Genomic DNA, 20,092 nt, shown 5'->3' on the forward strand with positions numbered 1-20,092 from the left:
TACCAAGAGAATTAAAGAGAGTCAGTGTACCATTGATAGGGATGAGAAATTTGAAAGGGTACTAGTTTCCAATAAAAAGATAACATTTAATTTTAGACATGTTTTGCTTGAGGTGGTATTGTTTTTAACAAGATATCGAAAAGAAAATTTTCAGTATGTAGTTAGAGACCAAAGAATGTTGGAAAATACAGAAGTAGAGATACAGATTTGATAGTCATCAGCATAGAAGTGCTGTCAAACTATAAAATATAGATGAGCTGTTAAAGTTCCTTTTGAAAGACAAGCAGATGACTAAAAGCTAAATTTTGGGGAAAGGCAAGAATGTTAGAGAGTGAAAGGATGGGAGAGAGAGTGTTAGGAAGGGAATGATCAACAGTGTGACAAAGCTGCAAAGTCAAGGAGAAAAGTTCTAGGAAGAGGATATAAAATTAAATAAGACATGATGAACTTGTCTTTCTGAATAAATTTACTCAATAAGATTATTTTCAGTTAAAATGACAGCATCAAAGGGAAATTCTAAATGGGTAAGAAAGGAGAGAATATTAAGGAAGTGGAAACAGAGGAAAGTTCACTTGCTCCGTGATAAATTCAAAGAGAATAGCAAACCTCAGAATTTTTAAAATAATAAAAATATTCTGTATGTTTTGAAGGATAGATCTGTCTATATCTTGTACATATTTGATACATAGTAAAAGAATGGCAGCCTGAAAAATCTATAATAGCAGCAATCTCCAAATGAGGTAGGAACATGGTTTTTTTTATTAAGATATAATTACCATACAATGTTATATTACTTTCAGGTGTACAATACTGTGGATCAACAAGTGTATACATTCTCAGTACTCCTCAGGATAGGTGTACTCTTAATTCCCTTTATTCATTTTACCCATCCCCCACCCACCTCCCTTCTGGCAACCACCAGTTTCTTCTCTGTATTTAGCAGTCGATTTTTGGTTTGTCTCTTTTTTTTTTTTCGTCATTTGTGATGTTTCTTAAATGCCACATATCAGTGAAATCATGTTGTCTTTCTCTGGCTGACTTATTTCACTTAGCATTAAACCCTCTAGGTCCATCCATGTTGCAAATTACAAGATTTTATCCTTTTTATGGCTGAGTAATTTTCCTGTGTGTGTGTGTGTGTGTGTGTGTGTGTGTGTGTGTGTAGCTTCTATCTTGGCTCTTAAAAATAATGCTACATTAAACACAGGATGCATGTATCTTTTCAAATTAATGGTTTTATTTTCTTTGGTTAAAGACCCAGTAGTGGAATTACTGGGTCACATGGTATTTCTGTTTTTAATTTTATGAGGAACCTCCACACTGTTTTCCACAGTGGCTGTACCAGTTTGCATTCCCACCAACAGTGCATGAGGGTTCCTTTTACTCCACATCCTCACCAACACTTGTTATTTCTTATCACTTTGATTTTGGCCAGACAAGTGTAAAGTAGTATTTCATTATCGTTTTAATTTGCATTTCCCTGAAGATTAGTGATGTTGACCATCTTTTCATGTGTCTGTTGGCCATCTATATGTCTTCTTGGGAAAAATGTTCAAATTCTCTGCCCATTTTTAATCAGATTGTTTTCCTGGTGTTGAGTTGTATAAGTTCTTACATATTTTGGATATTAACTCTTCATTGCAAATATCTTCTCCCACTCAGTAGGTTGCCTTTTAGTTTTTTGATGATTTCCTTTACTGTGCAAAAAAGCTTGTTATTTTGGTGTAGTCCCAATCATTTAATTTTGCTTATATTTCCCTTACCAGAAGAGACAGACCTAAAAAAATTTATCTATGACCAATGTCAAAGAAATTACTGCTAGTGTTTTCTTCCAGGAATTTTATGGTTTGGGGTCTCACATTTAGGTCTTTAATCCATTTTGATCATATTTTTGTATATAGTGTAAGAAAGTGATCTGGTTTCATTATTTTGCATGTAGCTGTCCAGTTTCCCAGCACCATGTGTTGAATAGTCTTTTTCTCATTGTATATTCTTGCCTCCGTTGTTGGAGATTAATTGACCATAAAATCATGGGTTTACTTCTGTACTCTTATTCTTTTTTTATTTTATTTATTCATGAGAGAGACCGAGAGAAAGAGAGGCAAAGACACAGGGAGAGGGAGAAGCAGGCTCCATGCAGGGAGCCTGATGTGGGACTCGATCCCGGGTCTCCAGGATCACGCCCTGGGCTGAAAGTGGTGCTAAACCGCTGAGCCACCCGGGCTGCCCTGGACTCTTATTCTTAACCTTGATCTATATGTCTATTTTTATGCCACTACCATACCATTTTGATCAATACAGCTTTGTAGTATATCTTGAAATATGAAACTGTGATGACTCCAGTTTTGTTCTTTTTCAAGATTGCTTTGGCTATTCATGGCCTTTCATGGTTCCATACAAATCTTAAAATTATTTGTTTTAGTTCTGTGGAAAATGTCATTGATATTCTTATAGGAATTGCATTAAATCTGTAGATTGCTTTGAGTAGTATGGACATTCTAACCATATTGGTTCTTCCAAGTTATGAGCATGAAATATATTTCCATTTGTTTATGTCATCTTCAAATTTCTTTCCCCAGTGTATCAATTTTCTGAGTATGGGGCATTCACCTCCTGGGTTAAGTTTATTCCTAGCTATTTTATTTTTCTTTTTGGTGTATAGTAAATGGAATTTTTTTTAATTCTCCTTCTGTTACTTTCATTATTAGTGTACACATGCAACAGATTTCTGCATATTAATTTTGTATCCTGTGACTTTATTGAATTCATTAAGCAGTCCTAGTAGGTTTTTTTTCCCCCTAGTAGGTTTTTGGTGAAGTTTTTAGGTTTTCCTATATATAATATATCATCTGCAAATAGATAAAGTTTTAAGTCTTGTTTACCAATTTGGTGTCTTCTATTTCTTATCTGATTTCTGTGGCTAGAACTTCTAGTTCTAGTTGTATATTGATTAAAGGTGATGAAAGTGGACATCCCTGTCTTGTTCCTGATCTTAGAGGAAAAGCTCTCAGTGTTTTACCACTGAGGATGATGTTTGCTGTGAGTTTTTCATACATGGCCTTTATTGTGTTGAGGTATGTTCCCTCTAAACCTACTTTGTTGCCAATTTTTTTTTTATCATGAGGGGATGTTGTGCTTTATCAAATGCTTTTTCTGCATTTATCGAGATAATCATATAGTTTTTATCCTTTCTCTTGCTGATGTGCTACATCACATTGATTGATTTGCAAACATTGAACCACATTTAAACATCCCTGGAATAAATCCAAATTGATCATGGTGAATGATTTTTTTTTTTTTTAGGTATTGTTGGATTCAGTTTGCTATTATTTTATCAAGGATTTTTGCATCTATGTTCATCAAAGATATTGGCTTGTAGTTTTCTCTCCTTTTTGCAGTGTCTTTATCTGGTTTTGGTATCAGGGTAATACTTGCCTTGCAGAATAAATTTGGAAACTTTCCTTCATCCTCTATCTTTTATAGTACTTTATGAAAAATAGATATTAACTTTTCTTTAAATTTTTGATATAATTCACCTGTGAATCCATCTAGTCTCAGACTTTTGTGTGTTGGGTTTTTTTTTTTTTGATTACTGAATCCATTTTGTTGTTAGTAATTTGTTTGCCAAATTTTCTATTTCTTCCTGCTTCAGTTTCAGAAGGTTATATGTTTCTAGGAACTTATCCATTTCTTCTAGCTTGTCCCAACTTGTTGGTAAATAATTTTTCATAATACTCTCTTATAAGCCTTTACATTTCAGTGGTGTCAGTTGTTATTTCTCCTCTTCATTTCTGGTTTTATTTAATTGTGCCTTCTCTCTTCCTATTTCTATGAGTATGGCTAAAGATTTACAAGTTTTCTTGATAAATCTGAATAAATCTGAAACCAACTAACCAATTTTCTTGGTAAACCAAAAAACCAAATTCTGGTTTCAATGATTGCTTCCATTAATTTTTTAGACTCTTTTTTTTTTTTTTTTACTTCTGCTCATAACTGTTTTATTTCCTTCCTTCTATTGGTTTCGAGTTTTGTTCTTATTTTTCCAGATCCTTTAGGTATAAGGTTATATTGCTTATTTGAGATTTTCCTTGCTTCTTGAGGTGGGTCTGTATTGCTATAAACTTCCCTCCTAGAAAAGCTTTTGCTGCATCCCAAAGATTTGGACCACTACATTTTGATTTTCATTTTCTCAGTGTATTTTTTAAATTTTCTCTGATTTCTTGGTTTATCCCTTCAGTGTTTAGTAGCATGTTATTTGGCCTTCATGTATTTGTATTCTTTCCAGATTTTTTTCCTGTGATTGATTTCTAGTTTCATAACCTGTAGTCAGGAAAGATGCATGAGATGACTTTAATCTTTTTTAATTTTTTGAGACTATTCTTTGCCCTAACATGTAATCTATTCTGGAGAATGTTCCATATGCACTTGAAAAGAATGAATATTCCATTGTTATTGGATGGAATGTTCTGAATATTCCATCCAATAACAATGGAATATTCTGAATATATTTGTTAGGTCCATCTGGTCTAATGTGTCATTCAAAGCCACTGTTTCCCTATTGATTCTGTCTGCATGATCTATCCATTAATGTAAGCGGATGTTACAGTACCCCACTCTTGTATCACTGTCAACTTCTTCCTTTGTGTCTGTTGATAGTTGTTGCCTCATGTATTTAGGTGCTCCCACATGAGGTGCACAAATATTTACAGTTGTTATAGCATCTTGTTGCTTTGTTCCCTTTATCATTATGTAGTTTCCTTTTTTGTCTCTTGCTACAGTCTTTGCTTTAATATCTATTTTGTTCAGTAGAACTATTGCTATCCCAGCTTTCGTTTCACTTCATTTGCATGATGAAAGTTTTGCCATTCCTCCATTTTCACTCTGCATGTGTCTCTAGGTCTGATGTTTGTCTCTCGTAGGCAGCATATAGATAGGTCTTGCTTTTTTATCCATTTAGTCATCCTTTGTCTTTTGATTGGAGCATTTACTCAATTTACATTCAAAGTAATTATTGCTAAATATGTACTTACTGCCATTTTATTACTTGTGTTATTATTGTTTTTGTAGTTCTTCTCTGTTCCTTTCTTGTCTTACTCTCTTCCCTTGTGGTTTGGTAGCTTTCTTTAGTGATGTGCTTGGATTCTTTTCTCTTTATTTTTTGTGTACCTCTTACAGATATTTAATTTGTGGTTACTCTTAGATTCATTTTTATATGTATATTTTTATTGGAGTTTGATTTGCCAGCATATAGTATAACACCCAGTGCTCATCCCGTCAAGTGCCCCCCTCAGTGCCCATCACCCAGTCACCCCATCCCTCGCCCACCTCCCCTTCCACTACCCCTTGTTCGTTTCCCAGAGTTAAGAGTCTCTCATGTTTGGTCACCATCTGATTTTTCCCACTCATTTTCCCCTATAATCCCTTTCACTATTTTTTATATTCCCCATATGAGTGAAACCATATAATGATTGTCCTTCTCCAATTGACTTACTTCACTCAGCATAATACCTTCCAGATCCATCCACATCAAAGCAAATGGTGGGTATTCGTCATTTCTAATGGCTGAGTAATATTCCATTGTGTGTGTATGTGTGTATATATATGTGTATATATATATATACATATATATACACCACATCTTCTTTATCCATTCATCATTCGATGGACAACAAGGCACCTTCCACAGTTTGGCTATTGTGGACATAGCTGCTATAAACATTGGGGTGCAGGTGTCTCAGCTTTTCACTGCATCTGTGTCTTTGGGGTACATCCCCAGCAGGGCAATTGCTGGGTCATAGGGTAGCTCTATTTTCAACTCTCTGAGGAACCTCCACACAGATTTCCAGAGTGGCTGTACCAGTTCACATTCCCACCAACAGTACAAGAGGGTCCCCCTTTCTCCACATCCTCTCCAACATTTGTTGTTTCCTGTCTTGTTAATTTTCCCCATTCCCACTGGTGTGAGGTAGTATCTCATTGTGGTTTTGATTTGTATTTCTCTGATGGCAAGTGATACGGAGCATTTTAACATGCACTTCTTGGCCATGTGTATGTCTTCTTTGGTGAAATCTCTGTTCATGTCTTTTGCCCATTTCATGATTGGATTGTTTCTTTGCTGTTGAGTTTAATAAGTTCTTTATAGATCTTGGATACTAGCCCTTTATCTGATATGTCATTTGCAAATATCTTCTCCCATTCTGTAGGTTGTCTTTTAGGTTTGTTGACTGTTTCTTTTGTTTTGCAGAAGCTTTTTATCTTGATGAAGTCCCAATAATTCATTTTTGCTTTTGTTTCCCTTCCCTTCATAGATGTATCTTGCAAGAAGTTGCTGTGGCCAAGTTCAAAAAGGGTGTTGCCTGTGTTCTCCTCTAGGATTTTGATGGATTATTGTGTCACATTTAGATCTTTCATCCATTTTGAGTTTATCTTTGTGTATGGTGTAAAAGAATGGTCTAGTTTGATTCTTCTGCACATGGCTGTCCAGTTTTCCCAGGACCAATTATTGAAGAGACTGTCCTTTTTCCAGTGGATAGCCTTCCCTGCTTTGTCAAATATTAGTTGACGATAGAGTTGAGGGTCCATTTCTGGGTTCTTTATTCTGTTCCATTGATCTATGTGTCTGTTTTTATGCCAGTACCACACTGTCTCGATTCAGGTTTGTAGTACAACCTGAAATCTGGCATTGTGATGCCCGCGGCTCTGGTTTTCTTTTTCAGTCTTCCCCTGGCTATTGGGGGTCTTTTCTGATTCCACACAAATCTTAAGATGCTTTGTTCTAACTCTCTGAAGGAAGTCCATGGTATTTTGAGAGGGATTGCAGTGAATGTATAAATTGCCCTGGGTAGCATAGACATTTTCACGATATTGATTCTTCCAATTGATGAGCATGGAATATTTTTCCATCTCTTTGTGTCTTCCTCAATTTCTTTCAGAAGTGTTCTGTAGTTTTTAGGGTATACATCCTTTACCTCTTTGGTTAGGTTTATTCCTAGGAATCTTATGCTTTTGGGTGCAATTGTAAGTGGGATTGATTCCTTAATTTCTCTTTCTTCATAATTACTTTTTGAAAAAAAATTTCTGAGTATTAGGTTTCTTGTATGTAAGAGGGGTTGACTATCATTCTTGCAGGATTGCAAACTTTAGAAGTAATATATTCATCTAGCACAGTGTCTAACCCATAGTAAGTGGATAGTTACTGGTAACCGTTACTATTACTGCCTACATCACCAGGAGTTCTCAATAAATAATCCTGTTTTCTTCATTTTTGCTCACCACCTGTCAACCACTATACAATACTACACTATACTATAAAATTATAGTCACTGTGATATATCATCTAAGATGCAGGAAATGGCCTTTACTATCACTACTGAAACCAACAAGTAGGTGAATTGAAGGCTTATGAAATTAATCTTGAGTTCTGAAAACACATGGCAATGAGCTTACTTGAGTCAGAGCTTTCAAGGCTGAGACCTGTTTTCTTGAAACAAGTTGAGTGAAAGCCATTTGTAAAGACCACCTTTGAGTATCTGAATACTAACTGGTGATAAGTGTTCCAGCTACAGTTCCAAAGTTTAAATTAGTTTTATTAGAAAAATTTTCATATATACATTAAAGTAGAAACAATAGTGTCATCCAGTCGTATATACTACCAATCAGTCAGATCTATAGTTATCAACAAAAATGGGTTTTAACAGAAACATTTCAGTCAAAAGTCTTATTTCCAGCTCTGATTTGTGATTATTTAATCCCACATCATTCGTGGATAGCAGTTAGAATCCTACTTTTAACATTTGCATCATAAGTTTCTTTGTTAATTCAGATTAATAGTCAAAGATTTTGTTTTCTGTAAAAAAACATAAAATTATTTTTAGGACATGTTTTTAAATCACCATATCAAAAGAAAAATGCATAGCTTTGTTATTTAAAAAGGGAGAGAAGTAAAATGTTAAATATGCTGGGTAGAATATATTTTGTTCTTTGTTTTTAAGGTTTGGCTTGAGCAACAAGTTTGATACTGAATTTCCCTCAGTTCTAACAGGGAAGGTAAGTGAGAATTTACTTTGTGCTTTTCAATTCTAAAAGCATTGTTTTATAGCTTATTCCGTGTTAGGACAAATGCTTTGGCTCCCTGGTAATGTTGGTAATAAGAGACCAGGGTACTTGGAGGCTGTGTCAGTGACTGAAAGCTGTCACCATGACTATGTCACCATGACCAGTTATCTTTTTCACTGTCCATGAATGCCAACCACTATTTGCTTATCTGTTCAGATTTTCCAGTGTTGCCTTTATTCTAAGCACTAGTAGCTGTAATTGTTTTCATTTGGGTCAGTAATCCCAATGTTTTTAGAGTTAACAAAAGTTATCATTGTTTAACTTTGTATCAATCTATTATTTTTAAAGTGTCCTGCAATAGAAGTCAAAAGAATCAAATGTTTAGTTAGGAGTTGGTCTGCCTTTTACATAGCTTGAGTTTCTAGAATTGGACTCGCTACTTTTCTATTCCCTGGTTCCTCTACATTCAATAGTATCTTCAAACTTGAGGTTCAATGTTACCAGACTTCCTAGGAATTGAAACTGTTTGGAAAATCCTCTTATAACAGTAATGCTAACTTCTAAGCCCAAAGGAAAATACTTTGACTAAGACAAAAAGTTATTTACACGTGTTTGTTACTTGAGGAAATATAGAAGAAAGAGAAAAGCCATTATATTACAAAATACTAATTTCCAAATGGTTAATAGCTGAAATGATGTTTTGGAGTTAAAAGAAATTAACTTTTTGTATTTTAAAGCCTGTAATTTAATATTGTTCTGTTCAGTTTTAGTACTAGAATAATGCTGCTTGTCAGAATGGATTTTGGTTGTATTTTAAAATTATTCCATTCCCTAAAGGGCTTTTATGCAACTTATTGTTAATTTTTCTCATAATGTTAGTAAGAAATGCAAGGTGCAAATCAGTGTCTCTGATATGTGTAATAAAGGGGAGAAATAAGCACATTAATAATTGTGTAAAGAAGTTGTAGAAGGCTATACATGGAACTAAATAAAAGTGGTTACCTTGATGGGAGAAGGGGAATTAGATAGATGGAGGCAAGGGTAAGGATGACACCATTTTTGGAGTATCTTTTAGTAATGTTTTGATTTTTCAACCATGTCACTATGTTACCAATTCAAACCTTAATTTAATTTGTCCTCTCATTCCAAACTCTGAGAATGGGATAAAATACATCTAATATTGACACTTTTTGGTCATGATATATTTTCCAGCTGCTTGCTTTTCACTTTTGGCCTAATCCCAATCTTCTCCCCAGCCTTATTCAGAGGTGGATGGGGAGAGAAAGATAGCAGAGCTATTTCTTTTCACGAGAATTATCATTAAAATTATAAGAAATTCTATTTGATTTAATCATGAAAGGTATTTTATACTTTATTTGCTTCCTTTACCATCTGAAAAATGGGAGCAAGCAAGAGACACTATAGAGTAGTTAAACTTTGAAATCAGTTCTGGGTTGGATATACAAGGTCTATCACTTACTGGCTTTGTGGCCTGGAGTAAGCCACTTCTTTAAGCCTCAATTCTTAAGTGAAAAATAGAGATGAAGATAACAGTACCTCACTCCTTGTAAGTGTTAAATGAAAGAGCATGTATAAAACTAATATACTGTCAGGCACTTATTAGCTTCCCAGTATAAATTTGTGGTTGCTATTGACCACTTTTCACCAGTATATTTCAGTTTCATCCTGATTATTTCTCTAATTTTTTTCTTACCAGTTTTCAATTTTTAGCTGTTTTTGCTTCTTTTACATTGTTTATCTGAGAAACAGTTTATTCACTGGTCCCATCAGTAATTTATCCTTTTAACTGTTGACCTTTTCTCTCTCTCCTAAAGTATAATGTTAAATCATTCCATATAATAAGCAAGGGTAAATACTCCTTGGCTACGTTAACAGAAAATATATGTCCATTTACCTTTTTAGGATACAAAGAGCCCTCATAAAGAGGTTTTGGCCTCACTCTCTACAATGTTCTACCTTCCTATCCTGATTATTTAGAATAATTTGCCAAGTGAAGCAGCAGTTCAAACTTAGATTTGTTTTATATGAATTAATCATAAATGTTTTCTCCAACAGAAAAAAATAGCTGTGGAAAAATCTCTTGAAGAATAATGTGTTGGTGGAAAGGTGACAAATTCAATATTAAATTAAAGAAAATGTGAATTAAAACATCTCCAATAGAAAATATGTTTCCCTGGTACAGCTGCATGTGTTGTCTGGGCAGTTACATTCAGTTTTAATACTGGTTTGTTTTTTAAAAGTTTGAATTACATGGGATGCCTGAGTGGCTCAGCAGTTGAGCATCTCCTTCAGCTCAGGGCATGACCCTAGAGTCCCGGGATCGAATCCCACATCAGGTTCCTTGCATGGAGCCTGCTTCTCCCTCTGCCTGTGTCTCTGCTGCTCCCTCTCTCTGTCTCTCATGAATAAATAAATAAAATCTTTTTTTAAAAAGTTTGAATTACAAGCCCATAGAATTCTAGAAAATGAATAATCAAAAAGAAAAACTGTTCCCAGGATCCCTGGGTGGCTCAGTGGTTAAGCTTCTGCCTTTGGCTCAGGTCATGACCCTGGGATCTGGGATCGAGTCCCACATCGGGCTCCCTGCATGCAGCCTGCTTCTCCCTCTGCCTATGTCTCTGACTCTCTCTCTTTCTCTCTCTATCTCTCATAAATAAACAAAATATTAAAAAAAAGAAAATCAGTTCCCAAGCACAAAATTTATCCATCTTTGAAATTGGCCAGTTTTATATGCCCAAGAAATATTCAGAATATTCCTTCATACTTCTTCATTTCTTTACAAGCCTTCTAAAACTCAAAACTCCACCACTGCAAAAGATAATACAATTTTTTTTAGAACTAGAATAAGAATATTAAGCTGCTTTTGGTATGCATTTACAAGACCTAAGTGATCTGAATGTGAGATGTTCTTAAAGATATCCTTTCTTTTCAGGTGACCATTTCTGTAGTACATATCAATGATTGGATATTTATTCTAGTGTTCATTATTTAAAGTGGATGAGAATTCTCATATATTAAATGAGGCACAAATGACACTATGATATTATCTTAGTTTAGTTTTTAGTGATGAAAACAACACTAAAAGGAATTCTGAAAGTCTGACTTTTAAGTCACATGGTGATAACATTAGCTTTATTCATTTTTCTCTTTAATGAAACAGTTTTTGTCTATTACACACTGTTGTATTTGTATAGGTTACTATGAATTATCAAAATGCTTCTCTGATAACTGGGGGAATGGGCAAGAAGAATTACATTAACCAGGAAAAAAAGGAAGGTCTGAATTCCAAACTTAGCAACCTTTGTGTAAAATATTTAAAAATGAATAAATGCAGTATCTAAAATAGAAAAATATATCTACCTTTTACAAAATCAGTCTTCTGGCATGAATGGGATTCTAAATAGCTTTTATGCCTAACTAAACAGTATTCCACAGAGTTAATTCTGAAAATGTAAAAAGCCATTTTGACAAACTGTGGCTCAGTATTAATCTTGTGCTTCTTATGTGTTGATGTTTCTAATACAAATAAAAAGTTAACCTTTTATATCAAGTGCAGTAAAGATTGTTTCACTAAAGATAAGTCTTCCTATCATGATAGGGTATATCAATCAGGTGCATACACACAGATTATGGTGAACAGAAAATGAAAGAACCACAGAACTTTAGAAGAAATAAAAGCTTCCAACCCTCAGCTTGAAACAATTAAATGGTATTATGAGGAGATGGGTGTGCAGTGTTGGAGGAACCCTAAGCCATAAAATCGACCATTACTGTTGTGATCTAATATGACAGGTGATTGATAGGGTTGTGTTCCTCATGATTGGAAGAGGCAAACAGCCTTGCTGGGTTTTGCTTATATTTTCTTCTGTCTGCAGAGTCTCTTGTATCCTGCTATAAAATATTATGACCCTTTCCCCTACCTTTATGATGTAGCTTGCTTCTTTCTTTCCAAGAAAGTCAAAAGTAATTAAATTTTTATTTACAACCTGCCATTCAACTAGAAGGTAAAAGGCTCCCATTCAGCTTTCATTACTAAAGATACTGAGTTATGTGGAAGTAAATGAGTAAAACTCTGATTCCACAGCTAACTAAACATTTTTTTCACAATGTTTGAAATTAGGAATTAACCAATTCTCATTTCTAATGCCCTCGTCATCTGTTTTATAACTTTTACTGTTATTCAAATACTGATTTTTTTCCCAAAGACAATCCCGGCCTCCTTTTAAAAAAGGCAAAATGCAGATTTTACTTTATTGTTTGAAGTTCTAGAAGTTTTCCTTCCAATATGTTTATCTTATGACTTCAAAAAACTTGAATTCCCATTTTTAGTAACTTCAGTATTGCAGTTTTTAGTTTTCCCACGGTAATAGAGTACTAATTGACATGATTATGTGTTAAAGGTGGAAAGTATTAGCAGGAAAGAAGGAAAATTGCCACATTCTGTAAAACCGTTGGTTATTTCCAGAAGCATGTAATAAAAGAAAAAAATTATAGCAAATTTTACATACCTTGGTATATATTTTATTAATAATATTTTAACAAAAAACAAGTTTTTACTTTTTAGACTGATTCATTTCTGGCTTTAGCCTCCCTCTTTTATTTATCTGTGCTTATACACTTCCAAATAAATATTCTAAGTAAAAATTTTACTTTTTAAATAAAAATTTAAATTTTAATTATAAGCACTTAAATTTGTGAGTGCACAGATTCAGTAATTTTATGATTTATGTGAGTTTATATAAAAATTTACCATATTTTAAAAACGTGTGTGTTTCTGGACACAATTTAAAAAGAATCAATAGTAATGTTATATTACAAATTAGAGCTAAATATATAAATATATTTTCCTTATTTTAATTTCTATTTGGTTGCCAAGTAATTGACTAGGAAAAAAGTTGAATATCACTGTCTGAGAGGTAAATCTTGATTGCAACCTGGCACCTTTTTTTTTTTTTTTTAAGGACATCTCTTTTAAACTCCTCTAAAGAATTGAAGAACTGAAGAGCATTGAATTTGCGTGCAAAATGTAGCTGATTGACCATCATGGGCCATGCCCACATATGTACCTCTCTGAACACTTTCCATTGCCTCCAGGTGCCATTGAACACCTGCCCAGCCAGGTGCCCTCAGGTGCCTTTGCACACTGCACTCAGTTGTGCTCCCCTATCAGTCCTCCTGCACTGTGCCCAACCAAACACCCTCAGCCACCATTGCACATCATACCCAGCCTTGTGCCCTTGGCCACCCTGGTTGAAGCCCACAGCTGCCACAGTGCTTCGGGGGATCCAGCATAGGACTAGTGATCCAGCACAAATTTTGCTAACACTGTCCCTCTGCTCCCAAGTTCCCCAGTAGACACAGCCTCCCAGAGCTGGACTGCTGGATCCCATAGAGAGTAAGCACAGCCACAACAGGGAGAGAGTCAGCGCAGATGCACTAAAAGGAAAACTGAATCAGATGAAACAGCAGGGCATAACAGCACACATAGGATACTCTACTGAAGGCCAGGTTCTGGTAAACAGGGGACACTGCACTCCAGGGCACTCCAGGACCTCTTCTTCATAAAATCACTACTTTCAAGAACAGAAGAAACAACTGACTTTCTTAACACACGGAGACACAGAGAGGCAGACAAAATGAGGAGACAGAGAAATTTATCTGAAATGAAAAAACAGGACAAGGCCATAACCAGAGACCTAGGCCAAACAGATGTAAGTAACATGCCTGATAGAGAACAGTGGTCATAAGGATACTCACTGGGCTTGAGAAAAAAGTGGAGGACATGAGTGAGACCCTTAACACAGAGGTAAAGATTAACATAGAGATAAAGGGCACAATATAAATGAAATGAGAAACACACTTAATGGAATGAACAAAAGATAGAAGAAGCAGAGAAATGAATTAGTGACCTAGAAGACAAAGTAATGAAAATTAATCAAGCTGAATAAAGGAGAAAAGAATTATGCAAAATGAGAATAAACTGAGGGAATTCAGTGACTACATCAAATGTAACAGCATCCATATTATAGGAATCCCAGAAAAACAAGAAGAGAAAAGCAGAAAGTTTATTTGAGGAAATAAGAGCTGAAAATTTCTCTCATCTGGGGAAAGAAGGAGATATCCAGATCCAGGAGGCACAGAGAACACCCAACATAATCAACAAAAGCAGACCAACCAACAGACACTTTGTAGTTAAATTTGCAAAATATTGTGATAAAGAAAAAATTTTAAAAGCAGTAAGACAAAATAAGTCGTCATTAAATTACAAAGGAAAACCCATAAAGGTACCTGCAGATCTCTCCACAGAAACTTTGCAAGCCAGAAGAAATAGCATGATATATTCAAAGTGCTGAATGAGAATCTGCAGCCAACAATACTGTATCCATCTAGGCTATCATTCAGAATACAGGGGGAGAGAAAGAGTTTTCCAGACAAGCAAAAACTAAGGGAGTTCATGACCACTAAATCAGCTCTGTAAGAAATATTAAAGGGACTCTTTGAGTAGAGAGACCAAAAGTCTCTCTCTATAGAGGTAGGAAACACAAAAGCAATAAAAATGAATTTTCCTGCAACATGTCAAGGAACTCACAAAAAAGATATAAAATAAAATAACATATACCTTAAAAGTGGGGAGGAAGAGAAAAGAATGTCTTCAAACTTAAATGACCATCAAGAGTATAGATTGCTATATGCAGAAGAGGTTACATACAAACCTAACAGTAACCATATCTCAAAAACCACTAATAGATATGCGAAGAATAAAGAGAAAGAAATCCAAATGTATCACTAAAGAAAATAAGCAAAGCATGAAAAAAAACAAGAAAGGATCAGAGAAAATCTTCAGAATCAACCACAAAACAAGTAACAAAATGGCAATAGGCATGTATGTATCAATAATTACGTTGAATGTAAATGGACTAAATGCTGCAAAGAGAAGACATAGGATGATACAATGGGTTAAAAAAAAAAGGGGGCCAGGCAGCCTGGGTGGCTCAGCAGTTTAGCGCCGCCTATGGCCTGGGGAGGGCATGAACCTGGAGACCTAGGATGGAGTCCCACATCAGGCTCCCTGCATGGAGCCTGCTTCTCCCTCTGACTGTGTCTCTGCCTCTCTCTGTCTGTGTTTCTCATGAATAAATAAATAAAATCTTTTAAAAAAAGAAAAAAGACCTATTTGCTCTCTACGAGAGGCCCATATAAGGGGGCAGGGCAAGATGACGGAGCAGTAGGGTCCCTAAGTCACCTGTCCCCACCAAGTTACCTAGATAACTTTCAAATCATCCTGAAAACCTATGAATTTCACCTGAGATTTAAAGAGAGAACAGGTGGAATGCTACAGAGAGAAGAGTTTTCACTTCTAACATGGTAGGAAGGCAGAAAAAAAATTAAAAAGAATCAAGTAGGGGAGGGGCCACTGCAAGGAGCTGATCTAAGGCAGGGAAGCAAAAGCCTTCTGGGACAGGAAAGCCCACTCCCAGAGAAACAGGGAACTATAAAAATCCACACCCGATTCTTCCCGGACAGAAAGGCACTTAGCCGGGAACTCGGGCAGAACTGCAGAAGGGACAGTGGAACCTCCAGTCTCCCAGAGTCACTAACAGAGGAAGTGTGCCCGGGGGAGAGCGTGCCACAGACTGTGGGCCGATCTCAGTAAAAGGCTGGAACGTGCGCCCGGCGGGGCTTTGGAAGAAGCTCAGGCGGCTATGCCCTGCTGCCTTTGGGAGCCCTGGCCCCGGGAGCACAATTCCACCAGCACAGACCACAGATCCCAGGATGCCCAGTGGACACAGGCCAGGATCCTGTGCTCCCCCCGGGACAGGCAGAGGCGGGGAGGGCACAGGAAAGCAAGGATTCTCCTGCCTCCAGGCACCCCCAAGCTGTGCAGATCAGCACCCCTTGCCCCCGGAGCATCCAGGCTAGTGTGGACTGGGAGAATGTGGTAGTTACTGCGGGAGCTGACTCCAGAGCTGGAGAGCTGGCTGCCGCCAGTGTTTTTCTTCCTGGTGTTACCCTGTGTCTGGGATGGAGTGGGGCCAAGAGGGAACAGGGACCTAACAGGATAAACAGCTCCCACTGAGCCGTGCACGTGGCAGGGGGTGGGGCAGCTCCCCCAGGTGCACACACCTGAGAATCAGCACGTGAGGCCCCTCCCCCAGAAGACCAACTGGAAGGACAGGGGAAGAGCAAGTTCTTGACCAAGCAGCAATGGAAAGCTCCAGGGGAAGTCAAGGGATTTGCAGTATATAGAACCAGAGGATAGCCCTCCTTTATTTTTTCTTCCTTTTTCCAGTACAACTCGTATTTAGCCACTCTGCCCTGAGCAAAATGACTAGAAAGAAGAACTCACCACAAAAGAAAGAATGAGAAACAGTACTCTCTGCCACAGTTACAGAATTTGGAATACAATTCAATGTCAGAAAGCCAATTCAGAAGCACAATTATAAAGCTACTGGTGGCTCTGGAAAAAAGCATACAGGATTCAAGAGACTTCATGACTGCAGAATTTAGATCTAATCAGGCCGAAATTAAAAATCAATTAAATGAGATGCAATCCAAACTGGAGGTCCTAATGACGAGGGTTAATGAGGTAGAAGAAAGAGTGAGTGAAATAGAAGAGAAGTTGATGGCAAGGAAGGAAGCTGAGGAAAAAAGAGAAAAACAAAAGACCATGAGGAAAGGTGAAGGGAAATAAATGACAGCTTCAGAAGGAAAAATCTACATTTAATTGGGGTTCCAGAGGGGCCGAGAAGAACAGAGGACCAGAAAGCATATTTGAACAAATCATAGCTGAGAACTTCCCTAATTTGGGAAGGGAAACAGGCATTCAGATCCAGGAGATACAGAGGTCCCCCTAAAATCAATAAAAACGTTCAACACCTTGACAGTTAATAGTGAAACTTGCAAATTCCAAAGATAGAAAATCCTTAAAGCAGGAAGAGATGATATCCATAACTTATTTGGGGAAAACTATTATATTAAGAGCAGACCTCTCCACAGAGACCTGGCAGGCCTGAAAGGGCTGGCAGGATATATTCAGGGTCTTAAATGAGAAGAACCTGCAGCCAAGAATACTTTATCCAGCAAGGCTCTCATTCAGAATAGAAGGAGAGATAAAGAGCTTCCAAGATAGGCAGAAACTGAAGGAATATGTGACCCCCAAACCAACTCTGCAAGAAATATTAAAGGGGACTCAGTAAAAGAAAGAGGAAGCCCAAAGAAATGTTCCACAAAACAGGGACTGAATAGGTATTATGATGACACTAAATTCATATATTTCAATAGTAACTCTGAATGTGAATGGGCTTAATGATCCCATCAAAAGACGCAGGGTATTGCACTGGATAAAAAAGAAAGACCCATCTATTTGCTATCTACAAAAGATTCATTTTAGACCTAAGGACACCTCCAGCCTGAAAATGAAATGGTGGAGAACCATTTACCATTCAAATGGTCCTCAAAAGAAAGCTGGGGGTAGCAGTCCTTATCTCAGATAAATTAAAGTTTATCCCAAAGACTGTAGTAAGAGATGAAGAGGAACACTATATCATACTTAAAGGATCTATCCAACAAGAGGACCTAACAGTCATGAATATTTATGCCCCTAATGTGGGAGCTGCCAATTATATCAATCAATTAATAACCAAAGGAAAGACATACTTAGATAATAATACACTAATACTGGGAGACTTCAACATGGCGTTTTCTGCAAATGACAGATCTTTTAAGCACAACATTTCCAAAGAAACAAGAGCTTTAAATGATACAGTGGACCAGATGGATTTCACAGATGTTTACAGAACTTTACATCCAAACACAACTGGATACACATTCTTCTCAAGTGCACATGGAACTCTCTCCAGAATAGACCACATACCTGGTCATAAATCAGCACTCAAGCAAAAGATTTGGATTGTCCCCTGCATATTTTCAGACCATAATGCTTTGACGCTTGAACTCAATCACAAGAAGAAATTTGGGGAAAAAACACGTTGGAGTTAAAGAGCATCCTGCTAAAAGTTGAATGGGCCAACCAGGAAATTAGAAAAGAATTAAAAAGATTCATGGAAACTAAACTAATGAGAATGAAGATCCAACCATTCAAAATCTTTGGGATACAACAAAAGCAGTCCTAAGGGGGAAGTACATCACAATACAAGCATCCCTCAAAAAATTGGAAAAAAAGTCAAATACACAAGCTAACTTTGCACCTAAAGGAACTGGAGAAAGAACAGCAAATAAAACCTACACCCAGCAGAAGATAGTTAATAAAGATTCAAGCAGAACTAAATGAAATAGAGACCAGAAGAACTGTGGAACAGATCAACAAAACCAGGAGTTGGTTCTTTGAAAGAATTAATAAGATAGATAAACCATTAGTCTGCCTTATTAAAAACAAAAGAGAAAAGACTCTAAGAATTAAAATTATGAATGGAAAAGGAGAGATCACCACCAATACCAAGGAAATACAAACAATTTTTCAAACATATTATGAGTAGCTATACACCAATAAATTAGGCAATCTAGAAGAAATGGACGCATTTCTGGAAAACCACAAACTACTAAATCTAGAACAGGAAGAAATAGAAAACCTGAACAGGCCGATAACCAGGGAGGAAATTGAAGCAGTCATTCAAAACCTCCCAAGACACAAAAATCCAGGGCCAGGTGGCTTCTCAGGGGAATTCTATCAAACGTTTAAAGAAGAAACCATACCTATTCTACTAAAGCTGTTCTGAAAGGTAGAAAGGGACAGAATACTTCCAAACTCGTTCTATGAGGCCAGCATCACCTTAATTTCCAAAACCAAAGACCCCACCAAAAAGAATTATAGATCAATATTCCTGATGGACAGAGATGTGGTCTATATATACAATGGAATATTACTCATCCATTAGAAACAACAAATACCCACCATTTATTTCAACATGGATGGAATTGGAGCGTATTATGCTGAGGAAGTAAGTCAATTGGAGAAGGACAAACATTATATGGTCTCATTCATTGGGGGAATATAAAAAATAGTGAAAGGGAATAAAGGGGAAAGGAGAGAAAATGAGTGGGAAATATCAGTGAGGGTGACAGGACATGAGAGACACCTAACTCCAGGAAACGATCAGGGGGTAGTGGAAGCTGGAGGTGGGCAGGGGGATGGGTGACTGGGTGGCAGGCACTGAGGGGGGCACTTGATGGGATAAGCACTGGGTGTTATGCTATATGTTGGCAAATCAAAGTCCAATAAAAAAATATACCAAAAAATAAAAGGCCCATTTTAGACCTAAGGACACCTACAGATTGAAAGTTAGAGAATGGAGAAACATTTACCATATAGATGGATGTCAAAAGAAAGCCAGAGTAGCAACATTTATATCAGACAAAATAGATTTTAAAACAAAGACTGTAACAAGAGACGAGGAAACTATACAATAATAAATGGGATAATCCAACAAGAAGATATAGAAACTATAAATATGTATGCACCCAATGTAGGAGCGTGCAAATTCATAAAACAGTAACAAACATAAAGGAACTAATCCATAATAATACAATAATAGTAAGGGACTTTAACACCCAGCTTACATCAGTGGACAGATTGTCTAAACAGAACTTCAACAAGGAAACAATGGCTTTGAATGACACATTGGAACAAATACACATTCATGATAGTAACCCTCAACAAAATAAGTTTCGAGGGAACATACCTCGTCATAATAAAGGCCACCTATGAAAAACCCACGGCTAACGTCATCATTAATGAGGAAAAAATGAAAACAAGACAAGGATGCCCACCCTCACCACTTGTATTCAACATAGTACTGTAAGTCCTAGTCACAGCAATCAAACAACAAAAAGAAATAAAATGCATTCAGATCAGCAAGGAAGAAGTAAAAGTTTAACTATTTGCAGATGACATGATACTATATGTAGAAATTCCTAAAGGCTCCACCAAAAAAATTACTACAACTGATAAACAAATTTAGTAAAGTCACAGGAAACAAAATCAGTGTACAGAAATAAG

At 36.5% G+C, this 20,092-nt stretch overlaps 1 protein-coding gene across 1 annotated transcript in view; it reads left to right on the forward strand.

Annotated features, from left to right (window-relative positions):
- The window catches only part of CHIC1 (cysteine rich hydrophobic domain 1), a 59,488-nt gene that overhangs the window by 7,834 nt on the left and 31,562 nt on the right, over nucleotides 1–20,092 (forward strand). The window contains exon 2 of the mRNA XM_025988476.2: nucleotides 7,992–8,046. Within this exon, the coding sequence (XP_025844261.1) occupies nucleotides 7,992–8,046 (55 nt within the window). The remainder of the gene's footprint in view (nucleotides 1–7,991; nucleotides 8,047–20,092) is intronic.

The sequence above is a fragment of the Vulpes vulpes genome, chromosome X, assembly GCF_048418805.1.
Source record: "Vulpes vulpes isolate BD-2025 chromosome X, VulVul3, whole genome shotgun sequence".
In the NCBI taxonomy this organism is placed as follows: domain Eukaryota; kingdom Metazoa; phylum Chordata; class Mammalia; order Carnivora; family Canidae; genus Vulpes; species Vulpes vulpes.